The sequence below is a fragment of the Battus philenor genome, unplaced genomic scaffold, assembly GCF_028537555.1.
Source record: "Battus philenor isolate CCGP_79_NKW_IND1 unplaced genomic scaffold, ilBatPhil1.0.hap1 SCAF_27, whole genome shotgun sequence".
Classification (NCBI taxonomy): domain Eukaryota; kingdom Metazoa; phylum Arthropoda; class Insecta; order Lepidoptera; family Papilionidae; genus Battus; species Battus philenor.
The window spans coordinates 3,294,906-3,314,985 of record NW_027181690.1 but is presented as its reverse complement, the minus strand read 5'-3'; the positions used below and the strand labels follow the sequence as shown (position 1 = coordinate 3,314,985).

Genomic DNA, 20,080 nt, shown 5'->3' with positions numbered 1-20,080 from the left:
CATACCATGTTCGCCACACTTGGTAGGCGGGTTTGCGACCGCAGTGTGGTACTATGGCACACAGAGGGCGCTGCCGCCCATACCCTGAAAAGTTTCTTTTAGAGCAGTGGCAATCTAATATAATGCAAAAATTGTGAAATATATAAGGTTGTAACCCGGAAATCGAATCCGCGACCTACAATCGCGAGTCTCAGTCCTTTACCACTGGGCTACAACTGTTTCGCTGCTAACTTTAAAGGGGTCAACCAGTTCATTTGCCAGCAATTAGCTTTAAAGTTTTTACACCTATTTCCAATCACCCTGTATGAAGTGATTACTCTGAAATATGCTACATTAGTTTATTTTATCTAAGCAACAAGCCAATAACTTCTTTCAGTTCAAAATCTACAGGAGTAGATAGTAAACATTAATTAATTTAACATATACTACTACTACTACTCCGCTGGCTCAGTGACCCAAAGTGGGTCTTGGCCTCCGAAGCGAGAGACTTCCACTTTCCTCTATCTTGCGCCATCGTCTGCTATTGGCTGACATTCAATTCGTGTAGTAGTTCATAATTACATTAAGTTGTATCCCGGGAATTGAACCCGTGACCTACCATAGGAAGTCTCAGTCTTCACCGCTGGGCTACCATTGCTCAATTAAATATCAAATAATAAAATTATTAATATCGTGTATCGCATTGTAAAGCTTTACGTTGCAATAACAATAAGATTATTATTCAAATCTTACAAAATAGAAAGCATTTTATTAAATATCTATTAATAATAAAACATTAAATATATAATAACTTTATGACATTGAAATATGTTTTATTTATTTATATTCTATATTAGACTAGGTCGTGACAATCATTTTTGAGTGTACCAACTCGGGTGATATAAAATTATTTTAACAAAATTAAAACGCAGTTGAACGCTATTCTATCGTCATTAAAAAATATATATCGTATGGTCTATGGCGTGTTTGTCTATGACTTGCATTTGAATAATGAATGCGGTATGGACTCACCTTATTATTAACGTATCCATTATGTTCACTACATTATTTTCAAACTTGATTCGTGACTTTAATTCACTTCCATCATGGGTAGTATTATAAAAAAGCATATCATAGTTGTTTAAATGACATCTGTTATAGTACTTTGATGTTATTTAACCAAATTTTTGCATGATCTAAACATTTCTTCTGTGGTTAATAAAATATTATGCAAATAGATATTTTAATATTTTTAGTAGAGGGCTAGTACGAGATTTCTTTACGAGATCGAATTAAAAAATGAGGAAATCTGTAAACAAAAGAAAGCAGGATACATAAAACAACGGATTGGCTGAAGTAGCAGTACCCAGGCCATATATCGTGTAAATCAGTTCGCCGCTGGGGCCTAAGACGATTTTGTTAACAACGACGACGGAAGTCACTGAATTCTAGAAGCTTCCAACAAGTCGTATTAAAATAATCAAGAGTAATGAAAATAATAAACAATAGTTATAAAACAGCTGATAAAAAATGTAAATTAGGTATGATATACATAGTAAAAAAATAAAGAAGAATTAAGAATAAATATAAACATAGTTAAAGCAATTGATTAAAATTAATATTAAATTGAAGAACTCCGGAGGGAAGGCAAAAGAAGTGAGGCAATATATGGAATGATGGAAAGGAATGAAAGATACTATGAAAGAAATTAGCGGAAATAATGTAAATGAAGACACAGTCCACCCCACCATCACTGTCTCACTGTGGTAGGAGTTGATCGGGAGATCCCAAAAACGATACCATTAAAAAAAACCAGACCTATTATAAATCTACTGGGAAGACTATGTCATGTCCAACAGTGGACATCCTGTGGCTAAAAGGATGATGATATTGTAAATGTTGTTAAAGAAGCAAAGTTAGATCCTGATTTCTTTTAAATTTTTTTTAATAATATTTTTATATTGGAGAGAAACGGTTGACTGGTAAAAAGTCTAATGGATTAAATCAGTTCTTTTTAATAATCGTCATCTGCTGGATATAGGCCTCTTCTGTAAATTTCCAATAGGGTCGGTTGGAAGCGACCACATCCAGCGTCTTCTGATGACCTTGACGAGGTCCTATATACACCTCGTGGGTGAACGAAAAACGGTCTCAATCATCATCACCGTGTCAACAAATAGACGCCCACTGCATGGCATAAATAAGACATACTGAGGATCGTGACGCTAATGCAAAAGTTCGTAGAGCACTATGTAACGCCCTCTGTGCTGGTGGAATGGACGCCGTCCATTCTATCTAAGTTATCAACATCTTTCTAGCTAATGTGAACAAAAAACTTGAAAATCATCTTTGTACATCTAGTTGATTGATAAGTAGACAGCCTGAGTTCAATTAGTATGGAAACGTTTGCTCTACGACCACTTTTCGGGATTTTTCTTATTTAACGTATCAAATAAACTAAGTGTTGTTTAATAATGTTTAATAATCGTGTCAGTCTTGAAAGCGAGCGTGCTTTTTAAGAGGATGTTAATTAAGATAAACTATTAAAGCTGCTACGTGTTACAATGAAAAGATGCTGTCTATTTCTGATGAAGTTAATGCTGTTAGCCCTAAGGCTTTTATAGCTTCATCTGACATGGGTTCAAGAAACAGAAGAGTCTGTGAACTATATGAAAGAGTACAAAATAACGTCTGTTGAAGTCTTACTGGCTGTGTTCAAACTACAGCGCGATGTTTGAAGCAATCAGCGCCATCTACCTCTGAAGAAAAGTACCTCTTTATAAAATATTCAAGGTGTAATTCATATCGGTTTGGTAGTTATTTTCTCGGCATAAAGTAAGAAGAAATAAAATACCGAGATGTCTGTAGACGAAGTTATTTGATCAGTGTGATTTGTTGATGACTTATTGATCCAGGATGTCAATGTTTACGATGGGCCTTGGAAGAAGGTTTAAAGTCTCCCAGGTAGCAATGGTGAAGTCTGTACTTGGAGCTTTGCTGCGTGATAGAACTAGAAATGAGGAAATCCACAGAAGAATCCATGTTATAGATGTAGATCGAAGAATTGCTCATTTTAATGGACCGTGAGAGAGGCACAACGTTCGTGTAGTCGAAGGCTGTTTTCGCCGAAAGGTTCTCGACTGGCGGCCTGGAACAGGTGGACGTGGATAGGTGCCCATTAATTTGACCGACTACATGCAATGCAGACAGAGCGAGATAGATAATCGTATAGATATTTGAGAGTGACCTATGCTTTCCAGGTTGCGATATCGTGCGTTGAAATAAATGAATGAAGGTAGGAAGCAATATCTACTCAGACGATTTCTTCTCAGACCAAAATATTTATGAGTTGTTAGCTTGTCCAAGGAACGTGTAGAGTATGGTCCAGTATATTTCATAAGTCATTCGGCACCCTCGGTGTCCCCTCGGTTCAAGTGGTCACCCATCATACTGTCAGCCGCCAACGGTCCTTCATGTCGGACAACAGAAATCCATTAATAATATTCTAGCCTGTTTTTTAATTTCACATTATTATTCCTCTTTTATATTTATATAAACTTCACATATATATAAGCTTATAATCTAATCAATTATTGTACTCGTAATATATTTTCAATGAAATAAATTGTTTAATAATACCTTTTTGATTTTCTTTTGAAATTAGATAATATTAATTAAAAATGTTTATCTGTTCTGTTTTAGCTTTTTATCTGTATTCTGTGAATATAGAACAAGCCTGCGAGAGTTTGTTGCGCTTATGTAAATGTATATAACCAGAAAAAATGCCTAAAAATAATAAACTATAGTGTAATCTTAGTTTGTATATTAATAGAATAAAATCAAAAATACTTAATGTTCATTCAAAATTCTTAATATCGGGCTTAATACAATCCTTTAAACGCTATAGCCGGATATTCATAGTCTCGCACTGCTTCTATGGTTAAATTATAAAGAATAAAATACATAATAACATGCAGTAAATATGGATACATGAATGAGAAAATTCTAAATTCAAATGTTATTTCACTCTTTTTTACAACGGTTTTTTTGGCCAGAGTTTGTATGTGACTTCCAAAATTATGTATAGTTTTGTAACTTTAGCTATATATATATAGGTACATATATTCATCACTAAGCAATGGTAGCCTAGTCGTAGAGGAATGATACTTGAGGTCGTAGATCACTGGTTTGATTCCTGGACAGTCTTAAATGTCATTCACACTTTGTGCACTAATTATATAGGATTGCCACTGCTCATAAACAAGCTATCTCTGCATACCATAATGCCACACCACAATCGCCAACCTGCCTGCCAAACACCATTTCAGTTTTAGGTGATTCATTGATCGAAATGCTTCCAATAAGACCGGTTGGACCAGGTCTACCTCCAGCGTCTTCTGACGACCTTTCCAACGTCCTTCGTTGTGCTTGCAAATCAGCGGCATCTACTCCAGAACTTTAAGGTCTCTGTCATTTGGTCTGCGTGATATGTGGTCTGCCATATATAATTTAATATATAATATACTGATATCGTATCTAACCATATATATTCCTTAGCTTTGTTGTCACTTCAAACTATTTATAATAGGATTTCTTTTACAAGATTTTGTTCAATGAACTTTTTAAATTTATGGCATGATAATGTATAGACATTAAATAGATGTGTATAGTAACACTCTACATAGTTGTCTACGAAATAATTATTAATTTTATGAAGTGAAAAAGTTATTAATTATTAATAATAAATTCTGTATTGTACGTTATTTTTTGGATTCTTGGTAATCTAATATATAAAATTCTCGTGTCACGGTGCTCGAACTTGAACTCCTCTGAAACGGCTTGACTGATTTTTACCAAATTTAATATGCGTATTCAGTAGGTCTGAGAATCGGCTACTATCTATTTTCTATACCCCTAAGTGATAAAGGTTGTTCACACTAAAAAAAAAATTATTTTTTTATGATACAGCATACAAGAATACATACAACCATTAATTTTCACCCCTCTACGATTAACCCTTATTTTTTATTTGTAAATAAAAATATCAATTTTTTTTGAAAAACAACGTTTGCGGGATCAGCTAGTTTTGATATATAATATATACAGCGGCTATCTGTTTTCTACATATGTGTTGCACATAAATAGAATAACAGTTAAGGGGAATCAAACAGCTTTGCAATCGACGTATGCTGTGAAGAATCGAGTATAAATCTACATGTGCGAAGTATCTTGGGAAAAGTGATAGTTGACTGAAAGTAAAGACGATTATTAGAGATTTGCAAACAGCGCACGACTAAGAAGAAGAGGTAGAGGTAGCAATCACTACATGTCTTGCACAATGGACCGTATCATTAACAATATTTCGCAAGTAATTGCAAAGGCAAGATGAAAGCCGGCCCCGGGCGAGGTGTCGACTGTCGCGCGCAGCGCACTCCATAACGAATAGTGATGTACATTGCCTGCCTAACATCAGTATCGATAAATTTACTTATACATATGTCGATAACACAGATACTGACTCCGGCTCGAATTAGAGTGCCGGTCTGGCGTAAAAATCAGGCAGGAGTCAATAGCCTACCTAATAAACGAAAAAGAGACCAAAAATTCATTCATCACCTTCTGTAAAAAAATTATAAATAATGCTATAGAAAGAAATAAAAAGTAAATATTGCAATAAAAAGATAATAAAGACAAAATAAAAGCAAAATAATATGTAATACGTTGATATAAAATAATTATAGAATCTAAGTAATAAAAATGTGATATAAAATAACAATGTAATTTAAGAAAATGTAAAAAGAAATGAGTAATGAATGAAAGGTGATACAGAGCAAAAGGAAAAGACAGTAGAATTGTGGAATGAAAGAATAGACCGAAAGACAATGTGAAGTATGAAAGAAGAGAAAGAAAATAATAAAAAAAAAATCTGTGAAAAATTAAATAAATTTGCCCAAAAAGTCCCTGTCCCACAAAAGATAGGGGGTACGAGAGGCCCCCAATAGCGGAGGCCATTAAAAAAAAACACAGATACTAACTTAAGAATATTTAAATACATATACTCATATTGCTAGTGACACTGCAAACAGATACTTATACTCTTTAACTCATTTCCATCATCATCATCACTATCATGCCAGCCTATAGACGCGGACTACTAGGTGAAGGCCACCTCTAAATATCGACTATGGCCAGTCTTTCATTACCCGCATCCAGTAACTTCTAGCGGGCTCAAACTATGCTGGCGTTCTATCGATTGGAGGTCTACCCACGCTGCTTCAACAAGCTCGAACACCTCTCAAAATTTGGAAAGTCACCAAAATTAGTCGTATAAAGACGGACTAGATACACCAAGGTAAGAATGTCGCTCGAAAAAGACTGGCAACTATAAGAATCCATCAAGAGCTCCAGAAGAAGCAACGAATGAGAGCAGTAGCAACGTTCCGAGGTCTTCTTGCTAAACAATTAGCGGATAAACTATGGGTCCAAGCGTGATACAGAACACCCAAGTAGCGCAATAAAACATCAGAATAAATTACACAGTACAGTACGAAGGTTTATTTTTAAGTCGTAACAACCCCTCAAGGCTAAGAGCGTTGACAACAACCAGAAACCTATTGACCACAAAGCCGATTCGTTATTAATTTATTTGTTATATATTGTATTTATTTTATTGCCATAGTTTAACTAATTTCACAATTAATTTTTTTATCCAAAACTTTGTTAGCTAGAATATAAATTTAAGTGTTTTATTGTGTGTATATCTTCAATCCAAAATTGTATCTCTTATTTATAATGAAAAATAAATGAAAATATTCAATATTGTTATATGATACTTTCTAAAATAATCTACATAGTAATGCACGTAATATGTACGCTTTTTCCACTTTATATTTCATTTTACACAATTATTTATAGTGATGATGTGCGAAGAGATTACCAAAATAACCCAATTTGAATAAATTTATCTTATATTACTATGCGCCGAACAATAGAGCTATGAGGGTTCAAGCCAAAAATACTTTGCAAAATATATATACTTTTTATTATTTTCTATATATATGATAGGATAAATTTCATATTAAATACTTTTATAATAAGACATTTAATCCATATAGATGGAGATACCATTTTTCTGTATGATGTAAATAAATTAAAACTTTCACTTAATATTTGTGTGTACTTTTTTGTCAAATGAATGTGCGAAAAAATGTCGGTGTCATCGGAAATGTCTGTTCGGGTGATAAAGGCCTCAGACCTCAGAAGAACTTATGAAAATGTTTATTAAATAAACCTTGAAATAGGCTAACATATCGTTAAAAAGGCGCGCTATATTCTATGAAGTCATTTACAACTGTCGAAACCCTTGGTACACAAATGTCCTCTGACATTTTTTAGCAAGTAACAAACAGTTGTTTTAGGGATCCTTTTGTAAAAAAGTAGATGGTCAATACCAGATGATTGCAACTGTATCGATAGAAACAAGCGTGGCACATCACTAGAGGTCTGCAGAGGGCGCGTGTCACCGGCACGCGGGCCTCTCTTGGCACACCACTAGTATTTCGACCAAACTTTTATTTATTCTGTCGAGCGCAGAACGCCACTTTATATATTGTACGTGGAAAATACATCAAAGGCAAGACCCCTGTTCTTAAATCATTAGGAAATATTAAATATTTGATTTTATTTTTTATTTAGAAAAGCACTTTAGAAGCAGATGCTTTAATATGGTATATATTATGTATATTAAAACATAAATAAAATGATTATTAAACTTTATCCAAAAAATTTCTTTTCGGAACTTGCATGACGATGTACGATATAGAGACGAGGCAACTTGGCAGTGAGATCATTGTACATTCTACACATTTTATTAGGAGAATTTAAACATTATTGTTTAAAGCAGTTGATTCTCAAAGCCGACTTGCATCGCTTAAAATTTTTTTCCACTTTGATACCAAATTCTATAAAATTCGTAAATATGGTTAAGGATTTTTAAACCTGTATTAATGATTGATGTTTATTTAAAATCAATGGAATTTATTATAGTCGTTATTTATAAATACGTAATGTATTATCTGTAATCATGGCGGACATCGTAATTATAGTAGAATTTCATGTAATAATTCTTTTTTTTATAATTTAATTTTAAATTTTTATTTACACTCCTATTTTATTTAAATGTTAGTAATAATGATCTTTATTTTTATAAATGTTAGCGCAGTGAATAAAGTTTTTAAGGTCCTGGTTTTTTAACTGTTGTTACAGATAATAATAATTCTAATGCCTGTGAATAGGAAATAGTTTCAGACACTTTAGTTTCTTAATTTTATTTATTAATTTATTAAAGATTACCAACAATGTTTACAATGTTACTTACAAATATAAATGTCTGTTTTTGTGCTATGTTTTCGTTCGATGTTAAAAATTTTCAATTACATTTGAACATAATTAGTTAACAAAAAAAAATATTGGATAGAACCTTGTGTATCTTGCTAATTATGTAAGCATGTGTGCAAGCGTGTAGTGAAACGACAATTGTAGCATAATCTGAAGTCCGAATATAAGGTAACTGTAAAGATGTCAACTCAACGAGTGATTTTTTTTTAGTGATGTAAACTATTTTGGATCAGTTTATCACAAGAAAGTTCTCATATTGTCAGACTATGAAGGATACAGTTACACAATCTAACAATTTCTGGTTATTTCGTAAGGATTTGAGTTAGAGATGGACTTCTTCGGTAATAACTGTATAAAATTTAACCGCTGGACATTTGGTTGACTGGTAGTCGAAGATCAAGACCGAAGTGATATTTCTAGTTTGATTTTCAACGCATGTTTAGAATTTTCAATAGAGGTTGTATGATAATTTGTAAAGAACTACCATTGATAATTAAAAATATAAGTTGGAATGCTGTTAATTCGGAAGCCATCAATAGATGGCGCGAGTAGTTTGTTGCCTCGCGTTATACATCGTTTGACTTAGGTTAATAGGATAACAACCGGCCAAGTCCCATCGAGAAGACACTTGATCGAAATTTAAAGCTTGGCAGCCTCCCAATCCAGTGAAATAATAGTAGAGAGCCGAGACGCTGCCGGAAGGCTTCGATTTTCGCTACCTTAAAAAGAGGTCTGTGACTAAGTACCCTTTGCGCCCTGCCACCTTGAACCCGAAAAATTTGCAAATGTTACTTGCCTAACATTGTAAATCCGATCTAAAAATGTGTTGCAATTAACTAATAAGAATCAACGAAGACTTAAAAGTGATAATAATGATCAATTAATTGGGTAATATAATACACACAGACGCGTTAATGAACAAAATTTGCTTGTTTGTGTAAACCAAAACTAAACCGCATAAATTGTGCGGCCATGAAACAAGTATAATTAATATATATTATTAATGTTTACATAGTGAATCATGACTTTAAAATTGACTATTTTGGGGTCGACGCGATTTTTTTTTTAAATTTTAATGGCCCCCGCTATTGGGAGCCTCTCTTACCCTCTATCTGGGGTGGGACAGGGACTTTTTGTTTTAATTTATTTAGTTATTCACAATTTTTCTTATTTTCTTACTCTTCATTTATACATCTTAAGATCTTTCATTCGGTTTTCTTCCACATTTCTCTCTCTTTCATTCTCTTTCGCTCTGTGACCTTTCATTCCTCCCTCGTTACACATTAACATTTTGAAATTTTATTTCTGTTTATTTACATTGTTTTTTTGCTTAACATTAATATCACATTATATATATCACATTATATATATCACATTATATCGGTCGACGCTATTTGTAAACACCTGATTTATCAACATCTCCATCTCAGTGAAAAGACCATGTCTGTTGCAAAAAGGCCATGCGGAGATTCATAGGCGAATGAAAGTGGACAGAACCTTGTGGATTGGCACGTTGAAGTGGTGCCCACTGCCACTTCAAATTGCTACATAGAGAGTTGAACAGGTTTAAGGTTCTGAAGTGAAGAGCAAAGATCGGCTCAGCGTTGTATGTCCACCTACATGGTGCACAGACAACCTTGTTAAGATTGAAAGAGGCTGGATGGAGGGGGGAGGCCTATGTCCAGTAGTATACGTGTTAAGGTTTAAACGACGACAAGGACACTTACAGCTTGAGATTGAATTTCTCTATTTGTTCTAATACGGTCAATGGCAGGATTAGGGTGCTTTCAGAGTCCTCGTAGCCTGGTATTAAAAATTTATAGATGCCATTATAGGGACGCTCAATCTGATTCTGGTTTCTATTAAATTGGGATCTACTCGCATTTTAATTTAACAATACTATGCCTTCATCTTTATGGCTTCTGTTTATTGTAATTAATACAAAGTATAACCGGAAGCTTATTTGATATTTTATTTTTAAAGTACATATAAAAAAATATTTAGGTTAACACTGAAAAACGCTGTTTTCATGGCCCCACGGCGCGCAGCCCGGCCTGAGCAAACACGCTGCGATCAGAGCGCGGACATGCACGACCGGAGCTTTGTAAATAGCATTTCGCGGTCTAGGATTTGCATATAAACTAGAGATTTGTTAGCTACATCACAGTTAAGCGATAACCATTGGTTAGTTGTCAGATTCTACAGCCGTGTAGCAAGAATAAGAAATATTGTGGCTACTTGGATTGAACCTTCACTGATATCTATATAAAAAAGAGTCTCTAGGTATGTCTCTAAGTGTAAAACTCGAATACGTCTCTACCAATCCGGTGTATTTTTAAATATCTTCGTTAAATCATGCGGAAGATTTTAAATAATATATAAGACTCACATACAAACCAAATAGAGTATATTAAATCACCTACCCATTTCTGACAAACATTAGTTTTAATCAAAAATCAAAATTTTTAACTGCTCGATTTCTCAAAATTCGATCGTTCCTTTAACTCGTTTCACTTCCGTTCTTAGCTGATCTCTACGCGGAAAAAACATTATTCTTACTTAATTTCAAGCAAATTAAGAAATATTTTTTATAAGTTATTATAGTGGTATAAACATATACAGATTGTTCGCGAGTAGCTTAGAAGAACATAGAAAGAAATCATTAAATAAAAACTGTTTTTTTTCTGTATAGTCGTTTAGGCTATAGACACCCCCTGCATAGCGTTCCGAAAGATACCTATGGGGCATTGGCAGACAGATTGGAGATCGCAGTATGGTATTTTCGCACGCGGAGAACGCTGCTACCCTTCTCAGGAAACTTTCTTGTGAGCAGTGCAGCAATCCTGTTTAATTATTGCACAAAATGTAAATTATATAAGACTTTACCCCTGGAATCCAATCCATAACCTACGAACGCAAGTCTCAGTCCTCTATCATTAAGTTACCAGTGCTCCTTTTCGTACAATATTTATTTATTCCTAAGTTTGTTTCGAATTTTGTATACATTTCACACAGGTTGAAAAAAACTGTCATCGGTGAATCTTGTAATTTAAAAAATTATAGATAATTTATCGTAATATCAATATACTTAAAATACGTATCAATCTCAATTTTTGACAAATCGCTTCCGCTCATGTAAACGCTATTCTCCTGGCCCGCCGTAAGTAGAGCCGGCTGGTGTGCTGAGCAAACGCGGGCCGATGGGTTCCGTGCGCAGGCATACGGCCCGCTGTTTATACAATCTTCGATTCTCCAGCACTGTAAACGGAGTAATCGATATATGCAGATGGTTCTAGAACCCTGAAATAATAACTTTAATAAAACTCACTTTTGTTCCAATCTTATTGTATTATAATAATAATAATAATAACGAGTATCAAAAATAAAAAAGAATAATTATTAATTTCAGCTAGTTTAAATTCTAGATAACAAGAGATAGTCATAAAGAAACAATACATATAAAGGTATCATAAATGCAATTCCACTTTCTACATATCTTTTGACAATTTCTAAAAAAATACAAAGTGAAAGTTTACTACTGATAAAAGTAAACATAAATGTAGTTTGGACGTGAAAGATTGTTTTACCCATGAAATATATATATATATATATATATATATATAAATATATATATATCTATCATGGCTTAAATTTTCTAGCGCTGACTTAGGAATTATGACATAAAACATATTTATAATATTTCATGGGTAAAACAATCTTTCACGTCCAAACTACATTGTGTATATATAATGATATTTCCTGTGTGTATAAAGTTAAACAATCGATAGCAGCCGACAGGGCAAGATTCGGCCCGTTTGGGCGCCTTTTAATCGAAATACTAACACAAGTAGTAGTAAAAAATTCTACTATAGCAGGTTTCGCAGTATTAAGGACCTTTGTGATGAGATCATAAAAGAGGCCGAGTGAGTTTTCTGTGGACTCTGGGGATCAAGAAGCGGAAAAATAACCAATCACTTCTGTTGCAGCGAACGGGAGCAATAAAGAGAGACGATCACCGGAACAGGAGGAGACTAGGACATCCCCAACACCTGGACCACCCAGCCCACAGAACAACGGCGCTGCTGGTACGTTATTAAGAGTTCTTATCCAATTTAAACACACTATTAATAACTAGTTTAAATTTAATGTTACTTATAGTGACCTCAATGAAGTAAACATTGTAACTTTTTAGATTTGTCATTATTTAATAATAATAGTAAAAAAATTGTAAAAATTAATAACAGTACATTTAAATCCATCATACTTTATTTTGGTAGTCTAAATCTCTTGGTTACTTTAGTAATTGTTAAAAATTGTTTGCGCATGCACTTCTTCTCCCAGCATAATCCTCGTTGCTGACAATCGTGATCCCTTAGACATGGAGCCACCTTCTGTTTCTATCTTTGGCACCGTGAAACGCAACATGAAGCTTAGTCAAGTGTTAAGCGGATTTAATTCGACTACGTTATGATAATGACCTCTCAAGTGCTTACTCTTTGCTCTTTCATATATCTCTAGTAATAGCCACACAGGCTAGTTAAGGTTACATGAACGAGCTAAGGCCACGCAGGCTTATTAGTGTCACACATGCTCGTCAGTGCCACACAGACTAATCTGTGCCACGTAGGCTCATCATTGCAATACAGGTTATCTAAGGCAATAAAGGCTGACTAAAGCCATGCACATTACTAAGACCATGCTCGCCAACAATGGCCTCCCGTGCTAATTAAAGCAACACAAGCTAGTTAAGGTAACATAGGCTAACTTTGGCCACACAGTGCCACACAGACTCTTCGTACATTATTGACTGAAATATATGTCATAGGTATCGATGGCAAAATAGTCAGGGTAATGTGTTTAAAAAGAACGTGCGACGTTCGCTTTGCCGTCATTACCGACATAATGTTGTTAATTACAAAACACTTCTATAGGACAACAACGTCTTGAGAGACCCTTACGTTCTGGCATTTCAAGCAACAACAAAGTCTAAAGGAACTTCAATGCATGATATAGCAATGGAGTAACTGATACACAGTATAAGCAAAATTAAAGGCGACTTTGTGAAAGCAAAGCATAATTCAATAGAATTTCATTTTGTACATGAAATTAACATGATTCCTGTTCTACAGCCAGAAAAACATTGCAAAAATATCTGTGTATTTGATTTTTAAATAAGCTACCGTTAAATCACTCAACACGTGTTTTACCCCTCCACGGGGCATTTTCAAGAGTTTTGTTACACCGATTAGTGCCAAACACAGAGTCACTCTGTGGCAGTTGTGTAATTCGCATTGTTTGCCGCATGCGCATTTATCAGGGGGCTGGCGGGCGGTGCACTTTGTTGCACGACTACTACTGCATATGCGGAAGTGGCTAAATATTGATTCTTTTCTTACTTAGGATGGACTTCCGCAAAATAACGCCTGATTCCATTAAATACTATGGATAATAAGTAATATTATGATTTAACTATACTATTAACTATAATGTTTTCATATCTCATTGTCTACGTTCTTACGAGTATATCTAGATGACGGACGGACGTCGGGCCACAAATTTATGTTTTCAAACTTAAATAAAAAATATATACTTGGCACGTGAGTTTTAATAAAAGCATTGAATAACAAAAAAGAAACCCGGATTTAATTTTTTTAATGAGTATGTCATCCAACTGTCTTCCGTCAAATTGAACACACTAATCAAAACGGAGCTTTGTGTTCTGTGTCATAAGCTCTATAATACTTGCTTCATTTAAACTGATTTCTTGATGAATATCTCCTTTTAAATTCACAAGAGTTCGGGTAATATTATTGTAAATTCTCTCGTGAAGTGGTTTCATGAAAAATCAATTGAAGTTAAGTCGGACTACTTCAGGAAATGTATTTGCTATGTTTATATTTAACTTTTAGTGTTTATTTTGCTATTCTATATGATATTAATTGTATTACTTCGCTTCTTATTTTTTGATTGACGTTTTTAATAGAAATTGTATGATTACTTGTGAAATTTTATGCTAATTTCTAACATAATATTGTTTTTAGCTTACTTTGATACATTTTTAGTTATATTTCTTTTACCACTTAAATTCTATATTTATACATGTTCTCATTTGCATATTATAGCGTATTTATCAAATATTCTCAGTAGATCAGTATCTTGAGCCGGCGGTAGCTTACTACTTATAATGTTTAAAATAATTGACAATTTAAAAGTCCGTGTAAATGCTTACCTGAATAATATTTTGTATTTGACTATTCAAATTCAGTTTTTCTTCCAGCGAATCTATCATCCACTGAATCGCTGTCACCTCCTCTGCCGGAGGGTTCGAAGGCTGCACCTGCTCTTCAGCGTCTCCGAAGGTTCCTTTCCGCTCTGCAGCAGTTCGCACCAGAAGGCAGCGCTGACACGGGAGAGAGGGTCCGACAGCTTATATTCAACTTGGTGGTAAGTACACTACTAGCGATCATCATGTCAGTCATTTACAATATAACAATACACGCCCATTACAATTGCCCGTATCAAGCGACAAACATGATACTTATTAATAAATACATTTAAAAGACTTTTATTGTCTCATATTTTGGTGGTTGTGGAAAAATATGTACCTAGTCCGCCATATTGGAACGGCGTCCATCTTGAATTTTATATTTTGACATAATCATCGTTGATTTACTAGTGTAGCCCTTTCATTTGATACCCATATTGAGGTGGTTAAGGAAAAATATGTAATCCGACATTTTGTATCGGCGGCCATCTTAGATTTATAATGTTATTGATTTTATTATATTGTATTGTCATCTAAATTAAATGTGTGTACAAAATTTAGATCAATCTGACAACGGGAAGGTGCTTAAATTTCAATTTCTAATTTTGACCTAAATAAATAAACAAATTCCGTACGAGTCGAACTAAGTAAAACCGTTTAAAAACTTTTCTATATCACCCTTTTAATTATCTCCACAGCTGAACTTCAATCATACATTTCCAGTAGGACCTGTTATAAATGGCCTTCATCCAGCTTTTACCAACTTTACCAAGGTCATCTGTGTGTCTTTGTGGGTGGATGTCATCATAATATGTTTTGTTATAATAAATCCTCATTTATGGCGTCAAAATATTTCTTTGGTGGGATTTAAAAATAACTTGTTTACAGGCGGGTACAATGAGTATAGAGGAGTTCCAAGCGGGAGTACAGGAGTGCACGAATTACCCTCTACGTGCCTCCGTACCTGGCTTCCTTCGTGCCCTCCTCCCGCTGGCGCAGAGGGACCTTCACGCCCGTGCTAGAAGAGCTAAACAAGTAATTATATTTGATGAATACGTTTACTTTTATATTTACTGTAAAGGATCTTGGATAGTGTACATTTACCTTTATATTTATAATATTCTCACATACAAAGGTAATTCCTAAGCCGAGTTTAATTCTCGCTTCGCACATCTTATGCTACATTACATTCATAACACTATACACGTACACGGTATAGTCTCCTTTCGTGCGGATATCTTCGATGTAACTGGGTGTAAATTTTTGACGGCGGACCACCTGTACTCGCTAGTTAAATGTCGATAAAACTGCACAAAGCCTAAGCCGTCTACCAGTATAATAAGATCATAACAAGTACATGCATACATACATACTTTCAACTTCAACTGCCAACGGTTCCACGAGCGATATACTCCGTCCCCTGCCACTTCAATACTACAATTGAATAAACTATATCCCTTCATTAAAAACTTTTTGGTTATCAGACACCTCTCCAATACATAAGGAGCCACGAGCATCTGGTGTTGGAAGTTGGGGGCGAAGGAGGAGACATCTTCGCTCAGCATCACCCCATGGAGCCCATTAAAAGACGTGCCAGTGATCCGTAAGTTTTTTACTGTATTCCATATATAACAATTGACAAATATAAAAATGGTCTAAAAATTACACTTTAGTTTCGTCAGAGATCGACGGGAAGCTTGACGGGGGACGATAGTGTGGGAAAAATAGGGATGGACAAAATAGGAACAATGTAATATGTTCTGCCTTAGTCCTTGAAATAGTCCAGGTCCAATGAGCTATACAGGAGTCTCGGTAAGGGTCTACGTTAATGTGATAAAAAAATTGAGGTCCATATTCCGTTAGCGTTCAGTCGCAACGCATCTATTGTATTAGACATAATTTTTATATTTTATTAGCTACACGGTCCACCAGTAACAGCTAAATTTTAAAAGTGATTTATAAACAAATTGGAAACTTTTGGATTAAATCTTTTCAATTATCTCTTCATTACCCTTCATTACGTTGTATCGTATTTACATAAGAATTCATGACATGTGATATTTAAAACATGTCTATCCGCATATACGTTAATATAAGTCACTAAATCCATAATTCCGTTTTTGTTTTTATTTATTTAAATCAAATGTTACGAAATGGAAAAATAGAATGTAACATAAAACCTAGAACTGAATCAATGACAGTAATTTAGAAATTAGAATAATAGTATAAATCTGGTCATAAAAAATGTCGAGTAATTTTATAAAGTAAGTATTATTTGAAATTAGAATTTCAAATCAACGTTCTCAATTCAAATATATTTCATAATTATAATATTACCGTGTCAGAACTACTCGTAAGATTGAAAGATATGTAAATTAAAAAAAAAATAGTTATATTTATTTATCTATAATTATGACATCACTAGAAAAACTGCGATATCGAATTAAAATTAAGGAGGTCAGCAAAAGAATCAAGGTGACCTACGTATCTCGAACAATTAAATAAAAACGCCTTTGAAATCTTTGTGGTTTTATTTCAAGATGACGAATATAAATCTTTAAGAAGCTTCTTTTGATTATAGTTTCTATAAAATTTTCTCTTCGGGCATTTTTATAACTTACCGGAATGATCACAAAATATATAAATAATCCTCAGTGTAAAATTGTGTGAATGATAATAATATTTATTAATTGCACAAAATACAAAACATAAAATTGAAGTCAAATGAAAATAAAACAAAACGTTGTGATCGCCACTCGAGAATATTTCGGCCCCATCGCACATCGATTGAACGAGCGATATTCCCGTCCACTACCAAGCTACGCTAAGCTACGCTACGCTAAAGCAGTTTTTCGAGCTACGACTTTGGTTCTGCTACGGATCTCCTTACTTTTGATTCAACCTCGTCAAGTCAAATTCAGTATATAGTTCTTAAATGCTCTCGGTACTTACGTACTAAAGTAGCATTTAAATAATCAAATGGCATAGGCCTCCCTCAAAGATCTATGGGGGTACCATAATGGCCACGCTGGGCAGGTGGGTTGGATTGATTAACGCGCAAAGAGTTAATTACTTAGTCTGGTCATAAAGACAGTTATAATTAAAAAAAAATAAAATATGACTTTTGAATTTGGAATCTGTCATTTTTATATGATTGTTTATTGTTTTATTTTCGCGCCAATATAGTGTAAATTTTTTGTGATATTAAAACGGAGTGGGATTATATAAAGAACCGAATTAATATTATTTGCATTATATAAATTAGGTAAGTGCCGAATATAATTTTTTAAATCCTCCATTTCTTTGATATTAGACAAATGTTTGTGTACCGAACTATTGATAGGTACGATGAAACCTTTTCTGTTTGTGACAGAAAAAGGTCTCGCAGATCATGTAGTGTTCGCACGAAAAAAGCAGACAAAGCAGTAAGGGAAATAATTTAAAGAAATCCTGTCCGAAAGCAAAAGATTTCATCTCGGGAGTTGAAGATAGCACCTAGGACCACACATCGTATTTTAAAAGATGACTTATTACTTGCAGCCTATGCATATATACGCACTGGACATTTCATTGCTAATAATTTAAAAAAAAAAAGAGTAAGCTAGTAAAATCGAAACATCTACTTAAGCAGTACGCAGAGGTCCTAGGAAATTTTTGTTTACGGATGAGAAAATATTTACAATTTAGCATTATTTTATCTAATTGATTCAGCCTTTACTTCACGGAAGTCCATCCTAACTAAGAAAGGGACTAATATATAGTTACTTCCTCTATGCAGCAGTAGTCGTGCAACGAAGTGCACCGCCCGCGCAATGAAGTCACTTGGTGGCACTGGTCGGTCTAACATCTCCTGAGGTTGCCCCGTGGAAGGGTGAAACACTTGGAGAGATAAACAGTGGTAGTTGTGTTTCGCATTGTTTACCGCACGCGCATTTATCAGCGAGCTGGCGGGCGGTGCACTTCATTGCACGACTACTGCTGCATAGCGGAAGTAGCTATATATTAGTCCCTTTCTTAGTTATCATTATTTTAGCAAATAAAATGGCTATACACCAATACCTCTCTTTTTGCGTTGTTTCGTTTTGCGTTTTTTTCGAAGTTGCGTCGCTGCTTAATTAATACTATTTTTCACTGTGCGTCGTTAGATTTTCGAGGTTGCGTTGTTTTGGATTCGAGTCTTTAATTTTTTTTAATTTTCTTTTTTTTCCAAATAATGGCAACACTTTTGTTTCTAATCGCGCCATGCCATCAAAACTCGGGGATTCCCTTTCTAACTAAAATTTTAATACAATTTCATTTCACTTTGTTTTGCTAATTTTGGAGTTCAGTTTCAATTACGTAGTGTGTTGCAATGTAGTGTTGTTATTTTTTCAAAGAAAATAATAAATTTATATAAATTTTATCGTGTTGTTTCTTATTACAAAAAAGGTATATATTTTTTCAATTTATTTATTGGCAGAGTTATATTATTTTTGTTTTTTAAATGTTTACTTTGTTCAATTTTATTTTTAAAAAGTTGTATTTTGGTAACCTTTGGTAAATTTTGGTGGTTTGGTAGGTTCCAGACCTATCTTGTCCTATCCTATTCTTTACATGCTTTGCTATAGAAAATCTTAATTCACTTTGCGCCTGTTTCAATTTGCGTCGTGTTTTTTTGGAACGTAACCACGACGCAACGTGAGGTATTGGTGTGTTTCTGCTGAAGTGAGTACAACGTAGGCTTTATTTGACTTCACTGATGGTTTGGTGGGGTGTTAGCTATGAAGGTGTGACTGAACCATATTTTTGTGAAAACGGTATCAAAACATCGGCACAAGTATACCATTCTTGAGACGGTAGTTTAAGACTCGGCGCCGGTTCCTAAAGCTCGATTCACCCAATCTTGGTTAAAAACGAACTTCATCACAGCTAAAAACTGATCATCATCTAGTATTCATATTAATAGACTGTATTGTGATTTATGGTCAGTTTTAAAAAATAAAGCTTGCTCTAAACGCTATGATAATTTGGTGTCCCTAAAATCTAATATATAAAATTCTCGTGTCACGGTGTTCGAACTTGAACTCCTCTGAAACGGCTTGACCGATTTTTACCAAATTTTATATGCGTATTTAGTAGGTCTGAGAATCGGCTACTATCTATTTTTCATACCCCTAAGTGATAAGGGTTGTTCACCCTTAAAAAAAATTTTTTATTTTTTTGACGAAATTTTTTGTTTTTATATTTTATGATACAACATACAAAAATACATACAACCCTAAATTTTCACCCCTCTACGATCAACCCTTATTTTTAAATTGAAAATTAAAAATATTTTTTTTGCAAAACAACGTTTGCGGGATCAGCTAGTAATCTATAAGGATCGCAGTGAAGAATTTTCCCATAGAAAGAGTGCGTACTGTATAAATAACTGGCCACAACCTTTAAAAGATTGTATAT

At 34.3% G+C, this 20,080-nt stretch overlaps 1 protein-coding gene across 1 annotated transcript in view; it reads left to right on the top strand.

Moving 5' to 3' along the window:
- Positions 1-20,080, top strand: part of nvy (CBFA2/RUNX1 partner transcriptional co-repressor nervy) — a 99,473-nt gene that overhangs the window by 64,193 nt on the left and 15,200 nt on the right. The window contains exons 3-6 of the mRNA XM_068769094.1: positions 12,363-12,461; positions 14,654-14,820; positions 15,530-15,676; positions 16,126-16,244. Of these exons, the coding sequence (XP_068625195.1) occupies positions 12,363-12,461; positions 14,654-14,820; positions 15,530-15,676; positions 16,126-16,244 (532 nt within the window). The remainder of the gene's footprint in view (positions 1-12,362; positions 12,462-14,653; positions 14,821-15,529; positions 15,677-16,125; positions 16,245-20,080) is intronic.